The sequence below is a fragment of the Perna viridis genome, chromosome 11 (genome assembly GCF_037379345.1).
Source record: "Perna viridis isolate PV_CMFRI_1.1 ecotype Kerala chromosome 11, ASM3737934v1, whole genome shotgun sequence".
Taxonomy (NCBI): domain Eukaryota; kingdom Metazoa; phylum Mollusca; class Bivalvia; order Mytilida; family Mytilidae; genus Perna; species Perna viridis.
Window position 1 is genome coordinate 30950525 of NC_142455.1, and position 26310 is coordinate 30976834.

Sequence of the window (26310 nt, forward strand, 5' to 3'; positions counted from 1 at the left end):
CAAAAATAGTCCAACACTAGTTTTAGTGCACCTGTGTTATGTTTCCGTGGAAAAAGTGCACACCAAATCTGCACTTAAGTGAGCTTGTGTTTGGCAGGGAATTATATTTTCTTTATTTCCATATAAAATAGTCACTGTAAATTACAGAATTAAATATTTTTTTATAAGTTCTGCATGAAACACCCTTTTTGTGAAATATAAGGGAATTCTATTTTTAGCTCATTGTCATCTAGGAGCCGGTGCGCACTGCAAGGTAGGAGAACCCACATAATATTTTCAGGGCTATTAGTGTACACATGCAGCTTTTAGGTGATGTATAATCTTTTTCAGGTTAACCTTAAGATAGAAGCTCCATAACTCATTGAACTTAATGAAATTAACATTGCACCCTATGGGAAGTGACATTAGTGATTTGTAGTCTTGACACAAACAGATAAGGAGAGTGTGATTTTATTATGGGACGAAATGTCCTGTAAACCGCTTGTAGGTTATTATTTAGGACGTCACAATTTTCGGCACAAAAAAAGGACCTTGTCGATATACTTGAAAAAGCTGTTTGTATTTCGTAAAATTTGGAAAAATATATCACATGGGTTTGCTTTAGATAGTTTTAATTTACCAATTTCTTTTGCAACTCCAATTTCCGTTTAAAATCGTGAAAATCGCGACATGTGTGACTCTTTGTCTTACGCAACCTCAGCTTTTACAACAACACTTTCATTTTAACATCTTTTTGATTTTGTTGTTGATTGGTAACACAGAATATTTGGTCGACTAACAGGTGGGTTATTTTGTAGACTCATGCATGAATTCAAATCATGATATCATGAAACAATATTTTAATATTTAATAGAAATGTAGCACTGAGGTCACTTGTTTTACTATTTTTTTTAATATTTAATTGCAAAGCTCTGGAAATGGTAAAAAAGCTGGTCATTGACCAAGAAATTTTGTTTATGACTGATTACCATTTTCCAATACTGCAGACATCAAATATTATCAACCCTACTCCTACAACCCTACCTTAAACTTTTACTTCAGAGTCCCATTTTGCATACTGCTTGTTCCAACGTTCTTTGAAATTGGCAGAATTATAGTAAAATATTTACCATTTAAACATTTTATAACAGTTTCTTTGCCGTAACACGGGAGAAAGTGACTAAACTGAGAAAAAACTAACGACCTACCTGATGAAAATCCAGCCATCCTGGAAATCCTTTGTAAAAGCAGTTTAAATGAACTGTACATTTGGTTTCCAGTCTTTTGAATGTCCACAAGCAGTTGCTAAAATTACTGATTTTATAATTTGTGAAATGAAAATATTAGATTAACCAATGAATTGCCTTCACCAACTTAAAGTTTGTTTTGTAAAAAATTAATTGTATTCCCTAAAATTACTGACCCAATTAAATTGACTGGTCATTTTGATAACTGTTTTCATTATAATTGTTTTCTAGGTATTTAACAAAACTTTTGGATTTTTATAGCTTGATTTCCAGTAGGTTGAACTTCTTTTATGTAAATAAAAGACTTAAAATAGTTTAAAACGCATGTTTAGCTTATTCACATTTGTGGTGTCTTTCAACATGTCAGATACTTGAGGTTAGGATGGCAGCAAGTCAGAAAATAGCTTGCCAGACAACCTCTAGCCCTGCTGGAGTATGTCAACCCTTATAAACAGTCTGTTTGGTTTTATTAGTGTCAAAACATCCTATCTACCTGTCTCGTAATTGTTGGATAGGTGTGCTTCAATATTAGCCGACGTGCAGCCACCTGTGACTTTGATTTACCTATTACTGATTGCATTAAATTATATTTATGAACGCACATGGCCCTGAAATTGTCTTCAAAGTGTTACGAATCTGTCACAGTTTGTAATTAATTGATTTAATAATTTTAACACAGAAGGAAAAAACCCATTTCAAACAAATGTTTTTTTTCATCACTCGAAACCTCTCAGCTGATGTCCATTAGATACAATGTTTTGTTAACTTGTTTTTCCTATTGGAAGTCCATGTGCATTTGAAACTGGCCTTGTTTATTTTTTTTACATTTGTTGATATTTTGTAACAGACATAGTATGTGATGATATAACACAAATTCCAATATATATCCTTAAATAATTATAAAAAAAATATTTTTAAAGTTTATACTCGGTCTGAGCATGTTAAAGACCAACTCAAGCATCCAATATCATCTGCTTGATATACCATTTCGACAAATAATATCAAATCCTAAGTTTAACTTGTTTATAAACACCCATGTTTCTATTATGACTAAGGGATTTTAATATTTCTGTTATTATGTAGTGTATTTTATATTGGCTCAGTTACAGGTCCAAGGGTTATGTACCTCTGTCTGCCTGTCCATCTTCCACACTTTTGCACACTACCACAATAAATAAAAAGTGCTGCCAAAATGTTTGTGAATCTTATATGGATGGTGTTGAGTTCCCTTTTGATTATTGTGAATTTCCAGAATTTTGTTTTTTGAGTTACGGGACTTGTTTTATTAAAAAGAAATGAGGTGATTTTCTGTTTTTGGACTATCACTTAAAATTCAGTTAAACTTTGGTCAATTCTTAATATATGGTAATAAGCTCCCATTCAATTTTTTGTGGGGTGGGGGGGGGGTTTCACAGTTTCCAGATTAATACTCAGTAGTGATTGCACCAATTGTTACCAAACTTAGGGAAATTGTTTTGTACTATGAATGTTAGTATGCTTTTTTATTGTTATATGTTTATATAGTTATTATTTAGTTAAATATGGATTTGAAATCTATTCGAAGCGGTAGCCACTGCTACAAAATTACACTTTACATTACATGTATATATGGGATTGAAAAGGCAAGGAACCATGGGCCATTTACCCTTTCAGGCTGGAAATTGCCCTTACATCTAAAAGAAAACTAAATGGTTTCTTAACAAACGTCCCCTTCAGATTGTAAATACATGTATCTTTGAAAAATACTGAAAATGTCCCCTTCTCAAAATTCTCTTCCCAACCACTGGTATGCATTTGTATGTATGATAAAGTATAAACTGACAAACAATACTTGAGCACTAAGTATCTGTTTATTGTTGTTATTTCTTTTTATTCCAGGATACTGGTGAGATGAAGTACTGCGGTGAAGTTAACTTTACAGATATATGGCTGGACAAGGGACTTAATCCATGTTTTATAGATACAGTGACATCCACTATACTGTTTGTTTTTATGTTGGTGTTTGGTTGTTTACAATGTTCTATGTTTAGAAAGTATTCAACCCCAATAGATACAAACTCCAGTAAGGGTACATTAGGATTTACATTCCAGGTATGGGCATCACTTGCCATGGTTTTTGCATGCTTTAAAAATGTACTCTATTGGTATTTTGTATTACTGTTTTCTATATATACTTGTCCTAGAATTTTTCATCAGCAGAACTTGAGAGCACTTGAAGGAAATACAAATCTAATTGGTATACAGCTTTACCACGATGGTCTCTGTCCATCATTAACATATAGTTTTCTAAACATCTTGACTCAAATTTTACATATTGGAAATATTTCTTCTGGTTTTTATTTCTGGATGTTTATTTATGGTTATGTAAAGATGATAAATTCTTATATCAGTGGTACAAATACAAAATAATTTGCTTGCAAAGAGATAAACTTTGTATTTATTTGGCTTGACTAGAAATACAGACACATATGATGTTTTATAATAATATGTGTATATGATTTATTATTACCATAGACAATACATGTATGTATTTTGTTCATGTATTTTCTTTATGTCAACAAGCTATGACATAGTTTCTAGTTCGTACAAGTTGATTTAAATAATATAGTTTGACCGTATGGTATTGTTAAGTACACATGTATATGAAATTCTGATGTTTTCAAGCAGGTAATATAACTATGTGAGAATTCTGTTCTTTTACAGGTACTTTTTACAATAGTTTTAGCCACAGAGCCAGTAATACATGCAGTTTTACAAGACACTGCTATTGATCCTCAGAAAGTTTATGGCTATGAACTATTAACTATGATAACACTGTTCTTTGCCTGGTCTGGGTCACTCAGACTCTTGTTTCTAGAGAGGAACACAGCCCTGCCCACAATTCCAACCAGGGGGCATGGTCTAGTTCTGATAATGCTGTGGACCCTGGCTCTTATAAAGGAACACTTGCCATTTGTGTCATGGTGGAGTAAAGCATACTGGTGGAATCTCAAAACGTATGAATAAAACCTTTATCTAGTACAACTTTAAACAATCCTTTCCAAGTTTCATTTTTTAGTCATCTCAATGAAGATTACTCCAAAACAATTTTATTGTTATTTCATGAAATATTGCAATAACTTACAATGATAAATTTTATACTATAATTATTTTTTGTCAAGGTAGATGTGCTGTGTTATTGACTTTTGGAAAAACAGATATTTATCAATCCCATAGGGTGAGGTGAATATCTGAAGTTTTCCCAAAAGTCAATGACACTTATGTTTACAGAAACAGAAGACAGTGATTATTTTATTATATTGTCCAGTCAAAAGTTGAAGACTGTTTGTTTATGCATTATCTCATGTCCATGATATCTACTATTTTTCTAAGCATCTGGATTGTTAGTAAAGTATGGTATTTTTGAGAAATTTGCATTTTTAGAGCATTAAGATAATAATATTTTTTTCATACAAACCATAGTTGTGAGTATGATCAAAAGATTACATCACAAATGAACCTGGCCTCAAATAACATTAACAACCTACCACTGTGTTTTACTACTCGGGACAGAACACTGCCACTGTGTCTTACTACTCAGGACAGAACACTCTTACTTTTTACAAATATGGATATTCTAGATAAATTTCCCAGTCATACAGATAACAGACATAAATTAGTCCATCTATTTTCATTAAGGCTTCCCAATTGCCCTTTCTTTGGAGGTGGTGACAAAGTTCCTCCCAGCTCACTCACATTGTTTCTAATATTATGAAACAGACAACATATGTAGTCATGTGAAATTTCCACATCACAATTTGATTGAAAGATATAAATATTAGGATTTCTGTTTAATAAAAATGAAAAAAAAAACATAAGGATTATAAGTGAAACAGGTACACGTAAGTCTAAAACTAAACTTCTATCAATTTTGAAAGATGAATTTATACATGTATATATTTTTTATTATATCTAGGGTATGTTGACTGCTTACAAAATGAGAACTATCATCAATTACCTGATAGTCTAAATACATGATAGTAAAAATATTCTAATGACTATGTTATGTCAAATCTATTGTACTATTGCCAATTAACAGAATCATGTCAGTTAACGTCCAAACATCACCTCTGGCCTTGTTATGCTCACTGTGACATGTTCTGTTTCTGTTATAACTACAGTTATTCCTTATGATGTATTCATGAAAAGAAGATTTGGTTAGAACTATTATGTACATTTAATTTCTGAAAACCAAAGACAGTTGGAGTACAAATACTCATCTAAAATGAATTACTCTTTTACTATTATTATAAATTTTAATGTAATTTTTTACCCAAGTGCCTGTGATCTTATGACATAACCTTAGAAAAGTTTCAAAGAAACTGTGTAATTTAAAGTTTCTCATTTTTTTTCAGTGACTCAGACAAGATTGAGTTTGGACTGTGGGTGATTAGATACGTTTGTACTATATTTGTATTTTTAATTGGACTTAAAGCTCCTGGACTACCCAGAAGTATTCATCAATTCCTGGTCAATGAACAAAATCAGGTATTGCCTTATATATATCATAAAAACTATTCGTAAAAAGAGGGATAGAAGAGGGGGGTTCAGTGCACTGTAAAACTTAGATTTAACCCATCTTTACGTTTGAAATGCCTGTACCAAGTCAGGATCATTGTGATACAAGCTACTCCTGTGATGTAATATTTATTTTTGCCAGATTTATTTTGGACTTGACTTGATTATGAATTGGATTAGTGTTTGGTAATTTTGCCGTTACTTTTATTTAATTGATAATATAAGTAATAGGAGCAGATCCAGGATTTTTTTTAGGAGTGGCATAAATAGAAATAAAGACAAAATGCAGCAAAGCAAGAAAATGTTTGAGATTAGAACTTTTGAAATCAAAATTCTATGCAGTAAGAAAAAACTTTCCACAATTTTATGGGTGAGGTACAATGACACTCCTTTCCTTGGATCTTGGCCTGAGAATATAACTTTTAAGACACTATTGCTTAGTATTTTACTTTGGTAAAACTTGGCTGCTCAATGTAACATTTTGGAACTAACTGAAAAATTGTTAAATTGACTTTTTTTCTTTCATGAGCTAATTCAATGAATTAAACATTTGACTACAACTACTATAGTACCAGACAAATAAAACTAATGGATATCAGTTGAGTGGGTCCATTCTTAGGCCTGTCTGTGGATCCCCTTTTCAGACACAACTATTTTGATATTTATTACTAAAATATCACTTGACTAGGTCCATTGTTAAGCCTGTCTGTGGATCCCCTTTTCAGAAACAACTACTGTGATTTTTATTACTAAAATATCACTTGAGTGGGTCCACTCTTAGGCCTGTCTGTGGATCCCCTTTTCAGAATCCACTACTGTTCATGTGATTTTTTTACTAAAATACCATTTTCTTTGTCTAGGCCCAAGGCAACACACAGCAGTCCACTTGGTCTAATGTCATGAAGAAACTGAAGATAATGATACCCTATGTATGGCCTAAGGGTAGTTTGTGGAGACAGGGGTTGGTTATCTTATGTCTTGTCACGTTAGGAATAGGACGAGCTGTCAATGTATTTGTTCCTATTTATAGTAAATATATCGGTAAGTTCCTTTATTACATATACTGTGAATGTTCTATTGTTCGTGGGGTATTAATTTTCGTGGTTTTCATGGGTAGGCTAAACCACAAAATTTGGTTCCCATAGACAAGGAGATTTACCTTTTTATGTGTATACTGAAAACCTTGAAGACCACGAATTCAAGAATCCACAAACGTCTTTTTCTTCTCCCATCCATGAACATTGGTATCCACGAATAAAAGTACTTTCACAGTATTCAGGCATGTACTATTGCTTTAGATGTCTTTCAAACTTGTTTGAAGTGAAATATAAGATTTAACTTCACATCAGCATAACTTGGTTTTAGTTGTCAGATTTAAATAAATTTCAACTTTACACTTTTTTAACACATCTCACATATCAGTCCAATCTTTACATTAGGACTTAAGGTTGTTAAAGACAATTAATTTATGAACTGTACACATGAAATATACTTTTATGTGAAGTTCATATGAAGGATTTTATTTGAATTTTTGGTGAAATGGGATGTTACTAGTATCTGTTCTTGAAGTTGTCATGAATAAATCTGTTTTTGTAATTGATGGTTATCGATTTTGGTCATTTAACAATATATTGTTGGTTTGTTATGACTTTTTGTGTTGCTATTTAACTACCAGTACATGTATTAAAGTTTTCAATGAACATTGAGAGTTTAGTTCATATATGATGAAATAATTAATTTGATTTGTAAAAGTCTTCCTGATTGGTTGGTTCCCTTTTAGCAAACCAGGATATTTTGTATAAACTGGCTAGGTACTTTGATATCATTAATGATGTTTGTCTGCACTCTGCAATTCAAATAAGGTTTGATGAAACAACAAAACAGCTCCAACAAACATATCTGGTCAATATCATAAATTGTAAGTGTAAAATTTATTTTAAGTTCGGAAAGAACAATGAGAGAATGTGTGTTACATTAAAACTTATATTCAGTTTTACACTTAAGTGGACAACATTATGGTCACATGAGACAGATGGTCTTTATATACAGATTAACATTACATAGGATGTATTTATAAGCATTCCTGTATAGTCAAACTTGTATGTGTCAACAACCACCCATTTTCAATAGTATGTAGTGCATTCTCTGTAACCTGTATGTACAGACCTCCTGTCTTTAATATGTAACCATGATTTTGCTTTTCCTTGGGAAGTCACTATTTCAATCAAGAGTCTTTTAGACACATTATTGCTGAATACATGTGACTAAAATAAGTTTTGACAGTATTTGTGAAACTTTCGCAGTTTTTGAATGTTGATTTTTATTTTTCAGTTAACAGTCTAACAGTTGTGATAAAGTCGACAGATGATGCCCTAGATACTACACAGGCAGAACCAACTGTCCAGCAAACTGGGCCAGAATTCAGATGGGATTATATCCTCATATACTGTGCCTTAAAGTTTCTAAGTGGAAGTAGTAAGTTTGTGTTGTTGTAGAAAAGAAGAGAAATTTGAAGCAATTTTACAAATATCCTTTTCACTCATACAACAGTATTACTTGATTTTACTGAAGTATCAGTACTGTCATGTGATTAACCTTTCCCTGTTAAATATCTTAGAATACATTTCTTATTATAAGTTGTGTTATATTATCACAGTTTTTTGGCATTGACATTTTTAGGCAAAGATAGATCTGCTTTAGCAATTATTTTCACATGTCTTAGTTAATTCATTCATATATGCTAGTTCTTTCTTTTCTTATTAATACTACTTTGGTGGTTCCATGGTAGTGTGCTCATCTCAGGTGGAGGAGGTCATGAGGTCAATCCCTAGTTGCTACCTCTCCCCTGAGCATCCTGCGTGTAGGAAATAGAGTGATAACTAGCTTCATCTGTAATTTGTAACATTTTCCTTTGATGTATAAAGATTGATAATGCTTGTCAGAGCATACTGGCCCTGATATAAAAAATAACAGGTCAGTTTCAAACCAGACATGCCTGAAAAATCTTAACATCACAGTGAAGTTGAATGACATTGGCTCATCCTGACAAAATAGGACATTTGAAAGTAATCTTTTTCAAAGTCAAAATTTTGGTTTTTGTATCTTTTTAACATACGAAGAATAAAAGTAATATGTTACCTACAGAATACCAATAAACAGAATACAGGTTTTCTCTCAGGGATCTCAGGCTCGCTCAAATGGACTCAACCTGAGATACCTGTGATAAAGCCAGTATCAAAATCAAATTGCCTAATATTCTGTAAGGCTCAAAGTGAGAATAATGTGTTTTAGTTGGATGGCATGCCAGCACAGGACATAGCAGCGTCTGAAATGCATGCAATGTCTGCCATAAGTCGTACAGCTACAATCAATGTCTGCCATAAGTCGTACAGCTACAATCAGTGTCTGCCATAAGTCGTACAGCTACAATCAATGTCTGCCATAAGTCGTACAGCTACAATCAATGTCTGCCATAAGTTGTACAGCTACAATCAATGTCTGCCATAAGTCGTATAGCTACAATCAATCTTATTCAATAAAATAGTACTTGTATATTTAACTTATCTTTTCTTAGCCTCCTCTGGGTTCCTGTCCAATATGAGGACATTTTTGTGGATACCAGTTCAACAGTATACAACAAGAAGAATCTCTGTCAAATTATTCAGCCATCTTCACAAGTAAGTTCATGTTTTAAATCTTAAATGTATTATTAAATACAGCTCTGTCTAAAAATCAGGCAGAGGCTTATAATGGGTGATTCATGCATTTCTTAATCCCAAATATATTTTATTACAAATCCTTCTGAAGGCCCCACAGAAAATGTATTAGAAAATATAAGTGTAAATAAAAGTTGTCCTCTGGAGATGTTAAAGCTCAAAATGTTGTTATGTTCTACTACAGAAAAAGAAAAGGAAAATTTCCCACTAGAATTTTTACACTAGAACCAATCAAATAATATTTCAAGATATTTAGGAGATCCCAAATATTTTTTGATTGAAATCCTTCAGTAGGCCTCATAGGAACTGTATTCAAAAATTATAGTGCATATGAAAGTCTACTACTGGAGATATTAACACAGATTTTGGTCATTTTCTACTGCAGAAAAAGTAAAAAAACTTCCCACCAGAATTTTTACATCATAACCAGTCAAAAAATATTTCATGACAAGAAGCAGATGGGACAAGAGTTGTCCTTAGGACCTAACAAGTAAACAAATGTAACAAATATATTATATGATGAATTACCACTGCCTGAACCATACTTAAATAAAGTCCAACCTGGCATTTACAGAACCCTGAATTAATCTTAAATATCAAGTTTTTTTTTTATAATAAGTCCTTTTATAATAGTTAAAATATACTTTGAACCTTGGTCAAATTCTATCATCTAGTTAAGAATAATAATGATAATTTTCTTATTCAATGCAGTTATCCTCCTTCTAATGCAGTGTTTAAATATATATGTGAAGAGGACAAAATAGTATCTTTTAAATACAGGAGTGGATCCAGAAATTCCCATCTAGAAATTTATAAACGGAAAGCTTTGGGATCCAGGCTATCATTTCCTTAATTTGTACCAAAAATTTGCATAAATTTAACAGAACAGTTTTAGAACAAAAGGGGGTTTTCCAACCACCAGATCCCCCATTTGATTCACCACTGAAACATCTGAGCATGTATGAAAGTATATACCCTGAAATTTATGACATTATCCAGTAAAATTAGGATTTTGTTTTATATGCATTTATATTGCTGTGTTATAATCTGGTAAGAACCTATGTTTAAACTGTAGCATGGATTGTGATTGAGCTAACCCTTAAAACTGGATAGTTTACCATATATATGGTTGTATATTACATGTACTACTTCTTTTTTCAAAATACTGGCTGATGCATAAAAATGATTGCATGACTGTTAACATTTTGATTTTTGTGGTTGCTAATTTTTTACGGATTCTGTCAAGTGAACATATTTGCAGGTATCATTTTTTGATGGTTTAAAAAATGTTTAGTTTTTAATAATGTTAAAACTCAATTTTGTGGGTACTATTTTCCATGGTTTTCTGTCCACTGTGAAAATAAGAAAAGTTAGTACACCACACAAATCAATATGTTACTGTACTTAGACATAACTAACTGTATGTTAGCTTTTGTCTGTGGTTATGTGCTTTATGTCATATCTAGTCTATTCTTTCTACTAAAGCTTATCACTACGCTGGCACCTATCCAGAAAAACTGGCGAAGTACTGAGAGTAATGGATAGAGGTACTACTAGTTTGAATAGTTTACTCAGGTGAGGATTTGACAAACTTTTCATAAACAGAGAATCTGAGAGCATTGACACAAGCCATTACAATACTGTATTAGTGTTATTTTTTCATGGTGATTTAATGTTCGCTATATTCTCGGACAAAGTTGGAATGCAAAAATTAAATCACACAAAATATTTATGAAGATAAAACAGAGTTGTTGATCTTGCTCACTCATTTAAATTTTTGTCTGTCATGAAAATGACAGTATGTGGCATTATATAGATGTAACCTGAAAGCCCAGGTAATATTTTCGTTCCTCAAGTTTTTCTCAAATATAACCCTGGGTCACCAGTGACATCTTCTGGCTTTTGATTGGCTGAGCGAATATGACATTATTTTATTTACTTTTACACATTCTAATATTCAAATTCAAAGAAAAATACATTTAAATATTTTTTTCAAATTACTTCTTTCGAAATAAATGCAAAATTATAAAGTCAATTCAGATAATCTAATCTTTGTTTTTATTTTATTTCATAAGCGGCTATATACTCGTATATTGTGCATATCCATCAGTGGTGACCTGAGTCTATATTTTTAGTGATCCTACGGTCCCTTATGATATTGACCAGGGAACCAGATTATATATAGATGGGATGTATGTTGATTTTAATTTCTGTCAGATATTAACTTCCTGTATGGATGGGAGAACACTTACCACAACAATGCATGCGACTTCATATTTCTTTTGTCTCTAGAATACTCATTTCTGTTTTTATTGTAGCTATGTTCTGTTCAACATTCTGCCTACCATTATAGATATTACAATAGCAGTGATATATTTTGTGACAGCATTTAATTATATCTTTGGTCTGTTGGTGTTTTTGTGTATGGCCATGTATCTTGGTAAGTTGACGAAATAAAATTTTTGTAATTTGTTTCCAAAAACTCTGAAAAGGGATTACCAACTGATTTGAAGTAACTTAAAACATGCTGTTAAACACACACACACAAGATAAAGATACACTCATTACAGCAATGAGATTGCCATAAATGCACTAAAATAGGAATCTTCAATGATATGCAGAGATGGGAAAAATGTGTTGTTTTAAAGATAAAACTTTTTGCAGTATATACTTCATTTAGTGAGGCTGAGAAGTCAGTTTAATAAGACACCTCATTTTAAAGGTTTTACTTATATCCTCTGTATTTACAGGATATACCTTATAAGGTCAGACTAATATCCACTGTATTTACAGGATAAACTGTTAAAGGTTTTACTTATATCCTCTGTATTTACAGGATAAACCTTACAAGGTCAGACTAATATCCTCTGTATTTACAGGATAAACCTTATAAGGTCAGACTAATCTCCATTGTATTTACAAGATAAACCTTATAAGGTCAGACTAATATCCACTGTATTTACAGGATAAACCTTACAAGGTCAGAATAATGTCCACTGTATTTACGGGATAAACCTTTAAGGTCAGACTAATGTCCTCTGTAGGCTAAAAACCACTAATTCCACTTCCCATAGGCTTCTATGCTAATTTCACAATATTCAATGGCTTCTCTGGACTTTACCTTAACTTTAACCTGCAGAGGACTATATATCAGCATGATTCTACATATGTCAGCTCACAATCCTCAGAATGGCATGTGGGGTTAGCAGACTTGCAGTGCAGTACTGGTCACCGGAAGTGAAGTGTCTATAAATAGCATGGGAAATCCCAGTGTTTTCACAAGATAGGGGTATATTTAGAAATCATTATGGAGATTAGGCTTCACATCACAAGAAGCAAAATGCACCTATAAAATGTACAGAAATGTTTTTCCTTTCAGAAACTGTTTAAATTTTTTAAATGAGATGAGAACTTTTTTCACAGCACTATGAGGAACAGGGGTAATTTCTGCGTAGGACTATTTTTGCGTACGCTCCAAATGCTCATTGGTTGAATTGGTGGTCTGTAACCTGTATTAACAGAATAAACCTTACAAGGTCAGACTAATATCCTCTGTATTTACAGGATAAACCTCATAAGTTGAGATTTATATCCTCTGTATTTACAAGATAAACCTTATAAGGTCAGACTAATATCCTCTGTATTTACAGGATAAACCTTTAAAGGTTTAAAACTTTTACTTTTATCTACTGTATTTACAGGATAAATCTGTAAATTTTCAATAAATTTGCTTCGTATTGACAGGGTAAAAATAATGCTCTGTCTTAATTGCAGGTATTACTATATGGGTAACAGAATGGAGAACTAAATATAGAAGAGAGATGAATTTACTGGATAATAAAAAAAATACAAAAGCTGTTGACTCACTGCTTAACTTTGAAACAGTAAGTATAGAAATGAATACCTTTAAAGATTGCTTTTAATTTTTGACCAAGTTCATGATGTGTAAACTACCACAAAGTTATGCAAGCATAATTTTGTCAAATATGAATTAATCCTTATAATTTAATTTCTAATGGATTCCAGTCAAAATTAAGATTTATTCCTTCATCAAAGACTTATTTAGTTAAAAATTATTGGAATTGCAGACTGTGAATCAATTGACGCTTTTGACACATAGTTCCATGTTAGTCACTGGAAAATAACCTATCTTGCTCAAAAGGAGAAATAACCAATCAAAAGGCTGATAACATATCAAATTAAATAATTATAAAATAAATGGTAATTTTCGTGTATAAATGAAAAGTTACCAGTCTTTTTTGTTAGGTATCACAATACATTATGGGCTTTCCACAGAAACAAAACAAAACTTTTTTTTCACTATAGAAGTGATTGCAAGTCATCATGGCAATATTTTTTTTCTACAGTGAAGCACAATGGACTAGTTCATAAATTGAAGTTCAGTTCTCGTATACAATGTTGTGCCATCACAGCAAACCATTAAAATACACCTTGACCAATCAATAACGTCATGAACAATGCAATCCAAGAATGCCACACAGCTGCTAACTCAGTCCATTAACTTTTGTAGAGAGTTTTTCAATTTCCAAAATATCCAGCATTTATTTATATACAACCCTTTTTATTTACCATAGAGGGTGTGCTTGTGAGGTTGTAAGTTTATTTTCACATCAGATGTGATATTTTTCTTAATTCTTTATTTCAGGTGAAATACTACGGAGCATCAGAGTTTGAATCCAACAGATACGATTCAGCCATTGTCCAATATCAGGTCCTTCTTAACACTAACTCTAAATTTAGAAATCATTAATTTCAGATACATGTTTTATAATTGTGCAAGATGTAAATTCATTGTTGTTAAGAGTTTGTATTTTTGGAAGGAGAGAGGAATTTTTTTACAAACAAAAACACAAAGAAAAGACAAAATCCTGATTAAGGAAGCACTACTGTTAACAAACTAATTTATACTTTACATGGTGGACAGAAAACCGTAAAAAATAGTACCCACAAAATTGATTTTTAACACTATATAGCGCGAAATATGTTAATTTGACAAAGTCCGTGAAAATTAGCAACCGCAAAAATTAATATGTTTACAATAATCCACGTATTTCAAATATAAGTAGTTTCATCACAGCTATCATTGTAAATTCATGAATATCAAGAAAACCTAGGTTTCAATCCATTATTGGAAAAAATCAGGATTTCAAGAAAATTCTGTTCTGATAAAAATCTTACTGTTTTAAATAAACCAGAACAAGAAACTTTAACATTAATGTATTCTGTTATATGTGCACTTTTCATTGAATGTTTTTCTATTTTGAAGACTGCAGAATGGAAATCTATGGCAACATTAAATTTTTTGAACACAATGCAGAATTTAGTCATAACAGCCTCTACAGTGGCAGGGTGTCTGTTGTGTGCTTGGGCTGTGGTCCATAGTCTCAGTGATCTACACCTTACTGTTGGGGACTATGTACTGTTTGGGACCTATCTCAGTCAGCTCTATGGTCCACTGAATTGGCTGGGTACTTATTACAGGTATGTTATCTTTGGTATGCTGTCATTTGTTTCGTTTTGGACCTAGCTCAGTCAGGACTGTAGGGGACTTTGTTCTGTTTCTGTCCTACCTCAATCATCTGTAGGGTCCACAAATTGACAGGGTACAACATATTCAACATGCAAGCTTTAGTGAGTGAGTTAAATTCAACCATAGAGTATGAAGTCATCAATCACTCATCCTAAAACTTATTTTGAGTAGTTCAACATATTATGTATCGTTTTATTGTGTTAATATTGAAAAGAAAAACAAAATTGTTTATATTTTGTTGTAAGTTAGTGCCTTTTCATTTTTTTAATCTTCATTTTCCCAGAATGATACAACAGTCCTTTATTGATATGGAGAATATGTTTGATCTGCTGGATGAAGATCAAGAGGTAAGTGACTGACAGGACAAACAAAAGAAACATGGGAGTTATCTTCAATGCCTTGTGGACTCATGGTTTACTACACATAAATAATAGCTTACAGAAAAACACGAAGATTGGCAGGGTATCACTTAGTGTTAATGCCCTATTTTTTCCCATTACATGTTCGTGTTTCAATAATGCCCTATTTTTCCCAATATATGGCAGGGTATCACTTCCATGTTCCATTAATGCCTTATTTTTCCCATTACATGGCAGGTTATCACTTCATGTTCCATTAATGCCCTATTTTTGGAATCTGTTTTGCTTCACTAACTAAATCAACAAAGTATACCTGACTATAGAGTTGCATATTTGAATTTATTATATAGATAGCAGTGACTTACTGAATGTACAAGTGTAAAACGTTTGATAATTCTCACTGTGAAATAAATTTGGTAATTTAACTCTCAGATTTTTTCTTGCCAAAACGTCAAAATGTGAATATCAATCCGCCATTCACAAAATTTTATGCTAAAAATAGCAACTTATATAATAACTAGGATAATTAATTTGTTATTGTAGCAGCAAGAGTATTGTTGCAGTTAATAAAGGTCCATGAAGCTTCAAAGTTCAATTATTTATTATCGCAAACAATTACAAATCACAATACACATGCTGTTGAACGCAGTCGCAGGTACATGTACAAAGGTACAAAGTTACACAGTTACGTAAAACCTGATAAGATCAAAGAAACATTGTTTACAAACCTAGTAAATACATGAAATATCTTAAAAGTTATCAAAATAGAAATGATTGACTTGATAGATTGATGTAGAAATGACTAAATTACCTCTTTGGGCTATTTATGATGCCTCGTTGACTGACGTGACTAATGTGTTTTTTGGTGTGTAAATATTTAGCGTTGAGAAAATAGAGGCCGCGCATTGTGACAGTTACAGTTATTGTGAATAACAAAAGTATGATCACTTGTGTCCAGAACATATTAAAAGAGTTAATTGTGCATGGAACAAGTTCCAACCACTCGTTAAATCCTGGTGCTCTTTGGCACTCATGATCCTATATTTTATTATTCGCAATAACCAATTGATTACCGGGTATTATTCTAAAGTCGTTACTAATTTAATGTTACAATCTACAAAGCTGACCTCACAGGAAGCTTAGGTCATTAAATATGAAGAACTTTGTGATATTTTTAAATCTAATTCCAGGTTGTTGATGTTAAGAATGCCAGAGATATTGTGTTAGACAAGGGAAAAATAGAGTTTAGAGATGTGGATTTCTACTATGAATCTAGGTAAAATTTTATCTACTTTTGTAGCAAGCAAAAAGTAACATTCTGCTTGCATAGGCCAAAAAACATAATAGTCTTGTTTCCTGTTACCAACAAGAAAGTAAAATAGACTAGGTAGGGAGGAAAATTATTTTATTTTTCAAAAACATTTTTCATTGAGTTAATGGTAAAATTTTATTCTTCTAAAACATTTTGCATTGAGTTGATTGGGAAACAATCATACGCTTTAAGAGTGCTTGAGCCATAATGGCCATAAAATGTTTAGGGCAGTCACAAAAATAGGGTACATAGGGTAGCAGAAAACAGACATATAATTGTTTGCCTTTCAGGCTCTGCTGTACAGGATATGTCAATTTCACAAGACATGAACACAACTGATTTCAAATCATTTTTTCTTGTTGTACTTTACTAATTTGCTTGAGGAAGTAGGGTTTAGTACTGAATGTCACAAAGATATAAAAGCTTTGAAATAGCTAATATATCATATGCACAGGTGATTGAACTAAATATCCTCTTTAGTTTACTCTTTGACCAAGTCTGTACATTATATTTGAATCCAATGTTCTGAACCTTCAAGTGTTACGATTTGGCAAAGGAAACTTAAAAAGGAGGAACCTACAACCTTTAGGAGCCAAATACATTTCCCCATAATACCAAGGTTTCTTAATTTACAGATAGTAAAATTAACAAGATTGATTGATTGATTGATGGTGGTTTAACATCCTATGACAGAGAAGGAACAGACCTTGTTTTGTACTAGATCAACATACTGGGCTGTATCTATTGTGCCAACTAATATAAACAACTACCCATAGATAGGTATGCTACCCCCTGTCCTACACATTAGTCTCTCTCAGAGCCAAGCAGTTGTCCTTCTATCCCACCTGCTTGGTGGAGAAGCAGTGACTACCAGTTTTAAACTCTTCGGTGTGACTCACTCGGGGATTGTACCCATGACCTTCTACACTCAAGGTGAGCACCCAATCCTGAGGCCATGAAGGCTTTTAAGAAATTGACAAGATGAAGATGTCATAACATACCTATTTTATTGGTATCACATGTCACACGTTTTTAAACTACATTAACTTTCAGTCTTGATTTAGATCAAGCTTCCATTTTGAATGAAAATTTTTTTTCCTTAACATACTAAACAGAAAAGCTGCATAATTATTACAAATGTATAACTTTGTTTACATTTTTTTTTTCAATATTGACAATATTCTTTTTTTGTTTTTAGTAAACAGATACTAAAGAATATTAACTTTACTGTCCCTCCTGGTCAAACATATGCATTGGTAAGTAGATATACAATGTAAAAGTTAATGAAGAAATCTGAGAAAAATAAATTATTATGATTCACAGTATTTTCATATACAGATAATGTTGATGGCATTTCAAGCTGTTTCTAGGCTTTTAATGTTTAATGACAACAATGTGATGTGGGTATCACAATAAAAAATTTGGTGCACCACTGTAGTAGACTGATGTACATGTCTGTCTCAATCTTACCTCGAGTAGCGTAGCATAGTAAGCTTGAAATGGAAGCCCTGGTCAGTCTAACCATGCTATCAGAAGCATTGAACAATTTTTTTTCTCTTGTCTAAATGTAGTCTTCCTGATTTACAAGGAAGTTAAGTTTGTTGTATTGTTTTCAGGACCACCAAAGAATCCTGCAGATAAAGAAAATGTCATTACTTGAAAATTTTTGCCAACTTTCATAACATCCTAAAATCTGTTTTGGGGTTGTACAATGTATTCATTATAAAATTACCAGTAAGATTTGAATTTCAGGATGGGAAAAATGAACCTTAATTGACAAATTATTTCATACTAATTTTTTCATACAAACCTCTATATTTTTTTCACTTCTTTCATGACCTTTGTTGTCACCTTAAGTGGTTCTTATTTCACTAATGAGACATTCTAGAAGTATTTAAACAGAAAAAATTGAAACATTTGTTTATCATATGTTTATCATATGTTTTTCATATGTTTCTTATATGTTTAGGACCAACATGAAATACATATGAAAAACATATGATAAATTCATGAAAAACAATAAATAAAAATGATAAGATATTTATTTGTTCATAAATGTAAACAGTATGGTTGTCATATGATTTTTAAAAACATATGATTTCATGTATTTATTTATTTATTTAGAAGTACAAAACTGGTCCTAAACATATGTTTCCGTATGTTTTTAAAAAACAAGTGAAAACATGTTGCAATTTATCCTGTGTGCACTATTCAGAAAGCTGACAAGATATGGGTGTATCTCTGTCTGCCTGATTGTTAAGTGGACCTGTACCAGTGCTTATTGATAGCTATTTATAAAGTCCTTGTAATGGTTAGAGTCCTTGAACCGATCCATGCAGTGATTTAATGGATCAAAGACGGTTGACTGATTGATTGCTGATGGATTGATGACCGATGACCGATATGATTGCAGTTTTGTTTGTAAAATGACGTAAAATCTGTTTTAAATAAAAGAAATGTAAAATAAAGGTATAAATTGATGTTTAAATCTATTACATTATGTAAATATTTGTGTAAAATTGACAAGGAAAACAACAAAACCGTAAAATACATTTACCACTCTGTGGTCACATGATGCGATCACCAGTTAAATGGAACGGTTTGACGGATCGATGACTGACAGGAACTGATCAGTGATCAATGACTGATCGCAACTTCTGTTGCACCCATCGGTTCAGGTACTGTATGTATACAAATTATGATCTATGACCTTCGAACCACTAAAGATGTGATCTGCTGGGCAAATACCAATCAGAACTACTCAGCCTTTCTAGTATCTATTGAATGGTAACTTTATGGTTACAGTTTCAGTTTATGGTTTGGCAGCTACATTTCTTGTTACACAACATAACTAATGAAAATGACCAAGCAGTTCCAATTGTAGAAAACTTGGCCTCCAAGTTGTTCAAATTCAACTTTGACCTAGGACACCATCCAACTGGTGTTAAGTTGCATATTTATTGATAAGGTCTTTGTTGTGTATTACTTAATCGTCTAACACCTTTCACATAGTATATATACTGTTACAGGTTGGCCATTCTGGAAGTGGTAAGAGTACAATAATACGGTTACTGTTTAGATTCTATGATGTAACAGGTGGACAGATCATTATTGATGGACAAGATATTTCAAAGGTAAAAAGTTTATCTTCTAATGATTTGGTTTGACTGTTTATTTCTCATCTGGGCAAGATAGGTTATTTTTCATAAACTTACTTGATACTGTGATGTTATTAACTTCAATCAATCTGCAGTCCACAATTCAAATAGTTCAAAACTAAATAATGCTTTGATGAAAGGACAAATCCTAGTTTTGACTTAAATCAATTAGAAATTTTAAAATTATTAGGATTGTTTATAATTTTTTACAAAATTATGGTTGCATAACCAACTTCAGGGCAGTTTATGCTGCTTCATTCTTCATGAATTATTTCACATGAAGTATGAATTCTTCACATAAAAGATGCTGTGAATAAGGGAAAAGACATCTGACTGCAAAATGCTTGACCCAGAAAATTGTGAAAGTAGCAACCCACAAAATTATCCAACATTACAGAAAGGTTAGAGAGTTATTGCCCTTAAAAGGCAAAAAGTTAACTAGGTGAGCGATTCAGGCTCCTGACAGCCTCTTGTTTTCTCATGTTTAAATTTCAGGTGAAACAAGAATCATTGAGACAACAGATAGGTGTAGTCCCCCAAGACACTGTGTTGTTTAATGACGATATTCTGTATAATATACGTTACTCAAAGTTTACAGCATCAGACCAGGAGGTAGAATCTGCAGCTGATGTTGCTGATATACACCAGAGAATACTTACATTTCCTAAAAGTTTGTATATTTATCTTGTATCTTTGAAAACAGTAATTACAATCCACACTTTGAAAATGTTTTTAGTGGAGTCCAAGTTGCTCGTTTGCTTTTGTTACTTTGTAGGGTATCATTTTGGTTATTTTATGTTCTTTGTTGTGGTTGTCTGTTTTCAATGTCTGGTCTTTGTCTCTGGATTATATTCTTTTGATTTCCACTAGAGTCTTGGCTCCCTCAATTGATTACTTTTTTACCTGAACATTTCCACTATCTCCTGCTTCATCTATTTTTGTAAATTACTAATTAGTTTTTTCTTAAATGCTTATTTTTTCAGAATATGAGACAGTTGTGGGCGAAAGAGGACTAAAGTTGAGTGGTGGAGAAAAACAGAGAGTTGCCATTGCTAGAACCATACTAAAGTCTCCCGCTATAGTCTTAATGGATGAGGTACAGCTTTGTTAACCTCTCACTAATGAAAGTAATGTTTTGTCTGATTTGTTCTTGTCTGTATGTCTGTGACACCTTAATTAACACTTATCATATTTTGGCTCATATTTACCTAGGAAAACAATAATGGTTAAATGTAACTAATGCATCAGGGTATAACCTAAATCCAAAATAGTATATACATTCAGAGATCACCAAAAAGATCCAATAAAGACCACAAGGTTTTCAACAAGTGCATACAGACCTTAAAGTTAGTTATACAAGGTCTGTACAACCAAATTAAATAAAAAATGCGGTAACAGAATGATGGCAATTCTTAAAAATTAAATTAAAAATTAATGTATTGACACAAGCACTTATTTATGACCAACATTTTCTGACTGTGGACAGTCGCATGAAGTCTAAGGTGTGGTTAAAAAAGTTTATTAGGCTATACCCATCCCACTTTAATGTAAGGTCAAAAATGAACTGAAACAATAAACAGACACACCATCGAATTCACTCGATAATAAATCCAATTTTCTCCATGAAATACCTCAACATACACCATATGGGAGGCAGAACGGGATAAAGAATGCTTGCAACTACTGAAAGCTAGCTCAGAATATATTAAGGATATCTAGAATACAGTCATTAAAATAGTTCAAGGTCATTTATTTTAGTTTCACAAGTTGAGGGGTTTCTCTTGTTTTATTCAGTATCAACCTAATAAAAGTTTTACACTTCAGTGTAAATACTGTAAACTGGGAAATTTTCACACCATCTTTTTTTTTTCATGGTTTCTGCTATTAATTGCTTTTTGCAGTTTTAGATTCGCGTTTGTTCATCAAATTTATTGTAATGTTCTTTGAAGAAAATGTTCATGACAGTTTAATTTTCATGTTACAGATCTTGGCATGAAAATAGCAAAAATTTCACAGTTTTTACAGAAAAAAATTTGAAATGCAGAACTTTTATAATTTTGATGAGACTGTTTTTAATATTTATAGGTTTTGAAGATGTTGAGAACCTATCTGAAGGAATCTAAAAATAGCAACAAACACTACATCAATCGTATTTTGCTTTTAACTTATGTAAAACGAATAACCTCCCTTCATTTGACTACCCTGTCTGTCATGACTTCTTATGAAGTCTTAAATTTTTTATACTGTGAATGAATGAGTTTCTGCAGTTCCTAATTTTCATTGATCCTGACAAATATTTGGGGAGAGCAATTTTCAAAGTTTCAATGATGAGCATTTCATAATATTCAAAATAAATTTTTGCAGAAACTGTTTTTCAGGCTAATTTTTCTGTTGGGAAAATAGCAAAAATTGATACATCACAGCACTTAATATTGGATTTTCTTTTTTACTTAAATAGGCAACTTCTGCACTGGATACAAAAACAGAGAGAAATATACAGGCTGCTTTAGAGAGAGTTTGTGAGAACAGGACTACCATTATAGTGGCACACAGGCTCTCTACTATTATACATGCTCACAGGATCTTAGTTCTTCAAGAAGGGGAGATAATTGAACAAGGGAGGTAAGTTAATCTGTTTCTTTTTTTATTTTTGCAATGGTCTTCCGATAAAATCACATCCATGGTCTCAGAGTAGCATACACACCTTGAGGCTGCACTTGGTTGGTTAGATTCCTGGCCGAGTAATGCCAAAGGCTATACAATTGATAGTCACACCTTTTCCACCAAGCACACCCAATTTAGGGGATTAAGTGATGACTTTGAGTCTGAGTCAGAAAAATGTGTCAAGAGTGGGTGGCATGCCTATATCCATGAACCAGCACTATAATGTTTTGGTAAATTGTTCTCATCTTGAACTCTATGAAATATCTACCATAAGATTTAAAACCATAATCATCCAATAAAACATGTATTTATTCATGACGCAGAGTAAATTTTCATTCAATAACACAAGTATAATTTTTGTTTGTAGTTAAAGGAGTTAAAAGTCTTAGTTTCTTTCAAACATTCAAAATAAATTGATTAATTGTTCTTTATTCTAACTGCATATTTTTTTTTATTTCAAGTCATGAAGAGTTACTGGCCTTTAATGGACATTATGCGGAGATGTGGTCAGAACAACAAACCAAGAAAGAAGATGTAGATAATAAATCTCAGAATGGACAGGTCAATGGTAGTGATGACAGGAGTTGATGGATGTAGATCTTAAATTATTATAGGGCTGATTATATTGAAACATTCTACAGCTGTAAGGGAGATAATCAATGTTTTACCTCCTGTGATATTTTTTTTACATTTTTTGTTCATGTCTATATAAGAGACAGGCAGGAAATGATAGATGTTTTGTAGATTTTTTTATTGTTATGTCCTTTTATTGCTTTGGTAAATTTTAAGGTAGATCATACCTAACATTATTTTTTGTCTTTAGATTTTCAAAAATTACCTCAACGATAACCTTGGATGAACATACTTTAGAATTTTGATTTTAAAAAAGGGTAATTAAAATTGATTTCAAGATAATTAAGCTTTAATGTTGCTGATTTTTTACAAAGCTTTTTATATAGGAATTTTCCTTATTTGCAAACTGTCCAAAAAAAACCAAAAAACAAAAAAAAAAACGTCTAAACATTTTTATAAAGATGAGATAAAAGCAAGACACCCCCAAAAGTGGGGTCACCCTTTTCATGTTAAAGCAAGGCACCTCCAAACGTGTGGTCACCCTTTTCATGTTATATACTAGTCTGGCTGCATACTTTACAGTGGGAGCAATACCCTGTGGTGAATAATATAAATTTTAAAATGCTACAAACAGTGTACATATGTTGTTTTTTAAGTGTTTTTAATATATAGCTTGTTTTCCAGTATGAACTGACATTCACTTATATTACCAGTTCATCAGTCACCTGAGACAAACCACTGGATCAATAATGGAACACACATTTTTGGTTGAGGTGGAACAAACTATATAATAGAAAAATAGTACTGTGACTATGTACTGCCTGTTTCTTACAGTTAGTAGAACCCAGATGTTACTGTGACTATGTACTGCCTGTTTCTTACAGTTAGTAGAACCCAGATATTACTGTGACTATGTACTGCCTGTTTCTTGCAGTTAATGTACCCAGATGTTACTGTGACTATGTACTGCCAGTTTCTTACAGTTAGAAGTACCCAGATGTTACTGTGACTATGTACTGCCAGTTTCTTACAGTTAGAAGTACCCAGATGCTACTGTGACTATATGGACTGTCTGTTTCTTACAGTTGGAAGTACCCAGACTATCCTTTACAATAGAAAGTACCCAAATAATACTGTGACTATGTACTGCCTGTTTCTTATGTACAGTAATACTTACACTTCTACCCACTAATCAACATATTGAGATATATGGTTCACACGTTTTCTTTCATCACTCTGTTTTATGTTTTTGGTTGATTTTTTTTAACAAAACTAGCCAACATGTGATGTTAGATGTTTTTGTCCTATGCTGAAAATATAGGTTTTATATCTTTGGATTAGAAAGCTATTTAGAGAAACATTTTGGGACCTTAGTTATTGTTATAATTGATGAGTCAACCAGTAGCAATAGCACTGCTGATTTATATCAATACCAGTCTACTTTCCATCCGGCCATATTTCCATTACGCAGTGGGGTACAGTTCTCTTATTCATTAATCCTTCTACAGCACCTAATGTAAATGATGAATCTTCTACAGAATATTTATTAAAAATTGAAATCTAGATTTGAAAGTGTTTTTGTTTTTTGTTGTTGTTGTTATTTGTGTTTCTTTTTTAAAGGAGGGGGTTCTATAGCAAAACACAGGCTTTGCATTTAATGAATATAGGATACTCGTTCCTTATCCCCAACTCCTGCTATGTCACCAAATGGAATTTAATGTTACTTCCTCAGGATTTTTTTTTATCAAATATTTGCCTTGTGCACCTATTATTTTTTATTTTGATATTAAGCAGTTGGAATGTCAACAGTGCATGTTATCCAGTTGGGGAGGGGGTAACCTGAATTGTAAATACCGGTACTTTTAGAGATCACCAAAAGGTAAAACACCTTTAAGTAACCTCTGAAAAAAGTAATAAAATGCACAGTAACAAAACGATGGCAATTCTTCAAAATAAAACCAAGTAAATAGTAACATAATGACACAAAGTCACATTAATGATCTACATGTACAGGCGCATGAAATATGAAATGAATTCTGTTTTAGAGTTGAAAAAAAAACTATGCCAGGTTTACCAAAAAATTGTCATTTGAATAATCCTGTCAATTGTACTCCTTTAAGTAACTGCTTCCCCCTTCCATTTTATGAAATTATGTTCAGTGATGTTTGTGTACACATGCACCCAACCCCCATTCTGCTAAAACATTTTGGTTGAAAATAAGAAATCACTGCATTTATACTGACAAACCAAAGACAAACCGACACAAAATGGAGTGATTGTGTACTTGGAACGGTATCATAGAGGCAGTAATCAAGGGTAAAAAGACGTAAATTGTAAACAAACTGGAATCTTCAGACCAGATACGCCGTGTAACACAGTGAGTGTGAGATGGGGGCCAGTGCAGTCAACCCCTCTCCGGAATGTCTAGACCTTCAACTGCACTATATCTGATGGGTGGACAGGTATTTTATCCCCCTTCCCTCCCTCTAGACCACCGCTTCCTGATCCCTTCCAGTTTGGGTCTGGTTATTTTTCCCAACCACAATCACCGCTTCCCGTATTTTTCACTCCACGTTCGCCACCCCTTTACCCATCACCCCCGTATCCCCACCCCCTGTCCACCTTCCCATATCTAGCTGTTATATATGAAACTAAGCAGGGAATGTGTAGCTTATTGATTGGTAAAGTAGCCTCAAGAAAGTAAAAATAGCAGAAAATGCCAGACACAAGTGTTTTGTTCCAGTCAAGTCAGTTTAGCTGTTTGATAATGGTTTTGCATGTGTAGAAGTTGTATGTATGAATGAATATGTCCACATGCGAGTTTCAAAAAGATGGTTTACCCATAAGTTTCTCGCATGAATGACAGTATATTCAGCCGATTAAAATTGAATAATGGGATATTTGAAACAATCCATGTATACTTAAACTACAAGTTTTTCCATGAGTTATCACTTTTTCCCACTTCAAAAATATTGTATACAAGTAGATGGGCTTAATTGAGGTACAAAGTGTGCCCTGTTACATTAAAATCATATATTGTGAAAAACTTGAGAGCAAAATCTAAGTCATCCAGTTGTTGCATTAGTGTCCATTGGATTCAATTTCTTCAGTTGGTTGTTGTTCGATCCAAAAAGGTGACAGGAGGCATCCCTGTCTAGCCCCCATGTTGTGATGTCAAAAGGGTCTGTGAGCTG

The 26310-nt window shown here is 32.7% G+C and overlaps 1 protein-coding gene across 1 annotated transcript; it reads left to right on the plus strand.

Moving 5' to 3' along the window:
- Positions 1-497: 497 nt before the first annotated feature.
- Positions 498-24679, plus strand: LOC148603707 (ATP-binding cassette sub-family B member 6-like). The gene is made up of 20 exons (XM_088552262.1): positions 498-781; positions 3105-3317; positions 3930-4222; positions 5621-5753; positions 6644-6824; positions 8115-8258; positions 9358-9460; positions 10985-11074; positions 11818-11939; positions 13274-13383; positions 14166-14231; positions 14787-15001; positions 15334-15397; positions 16600-16685; positions 17920-17977; positions 19751-19855; positions 20375-20549; positions 20863-20975; positions 22338-22501; positions 23005-24679. The coding sequence occupies exons 2-20, from the start codon at positions 3117-3119 to the stop codon at positions 23129-23131; spliced, it is 2550 nt and encodes an 849-aa protein (XP_088408388.1). The 5' UTR covers positions 498-781; positions 3105-3116; the 3' UTR covers positions 23132-24679.
- Positions 24680-26310: the final 1631 nt, after the last annotated feature.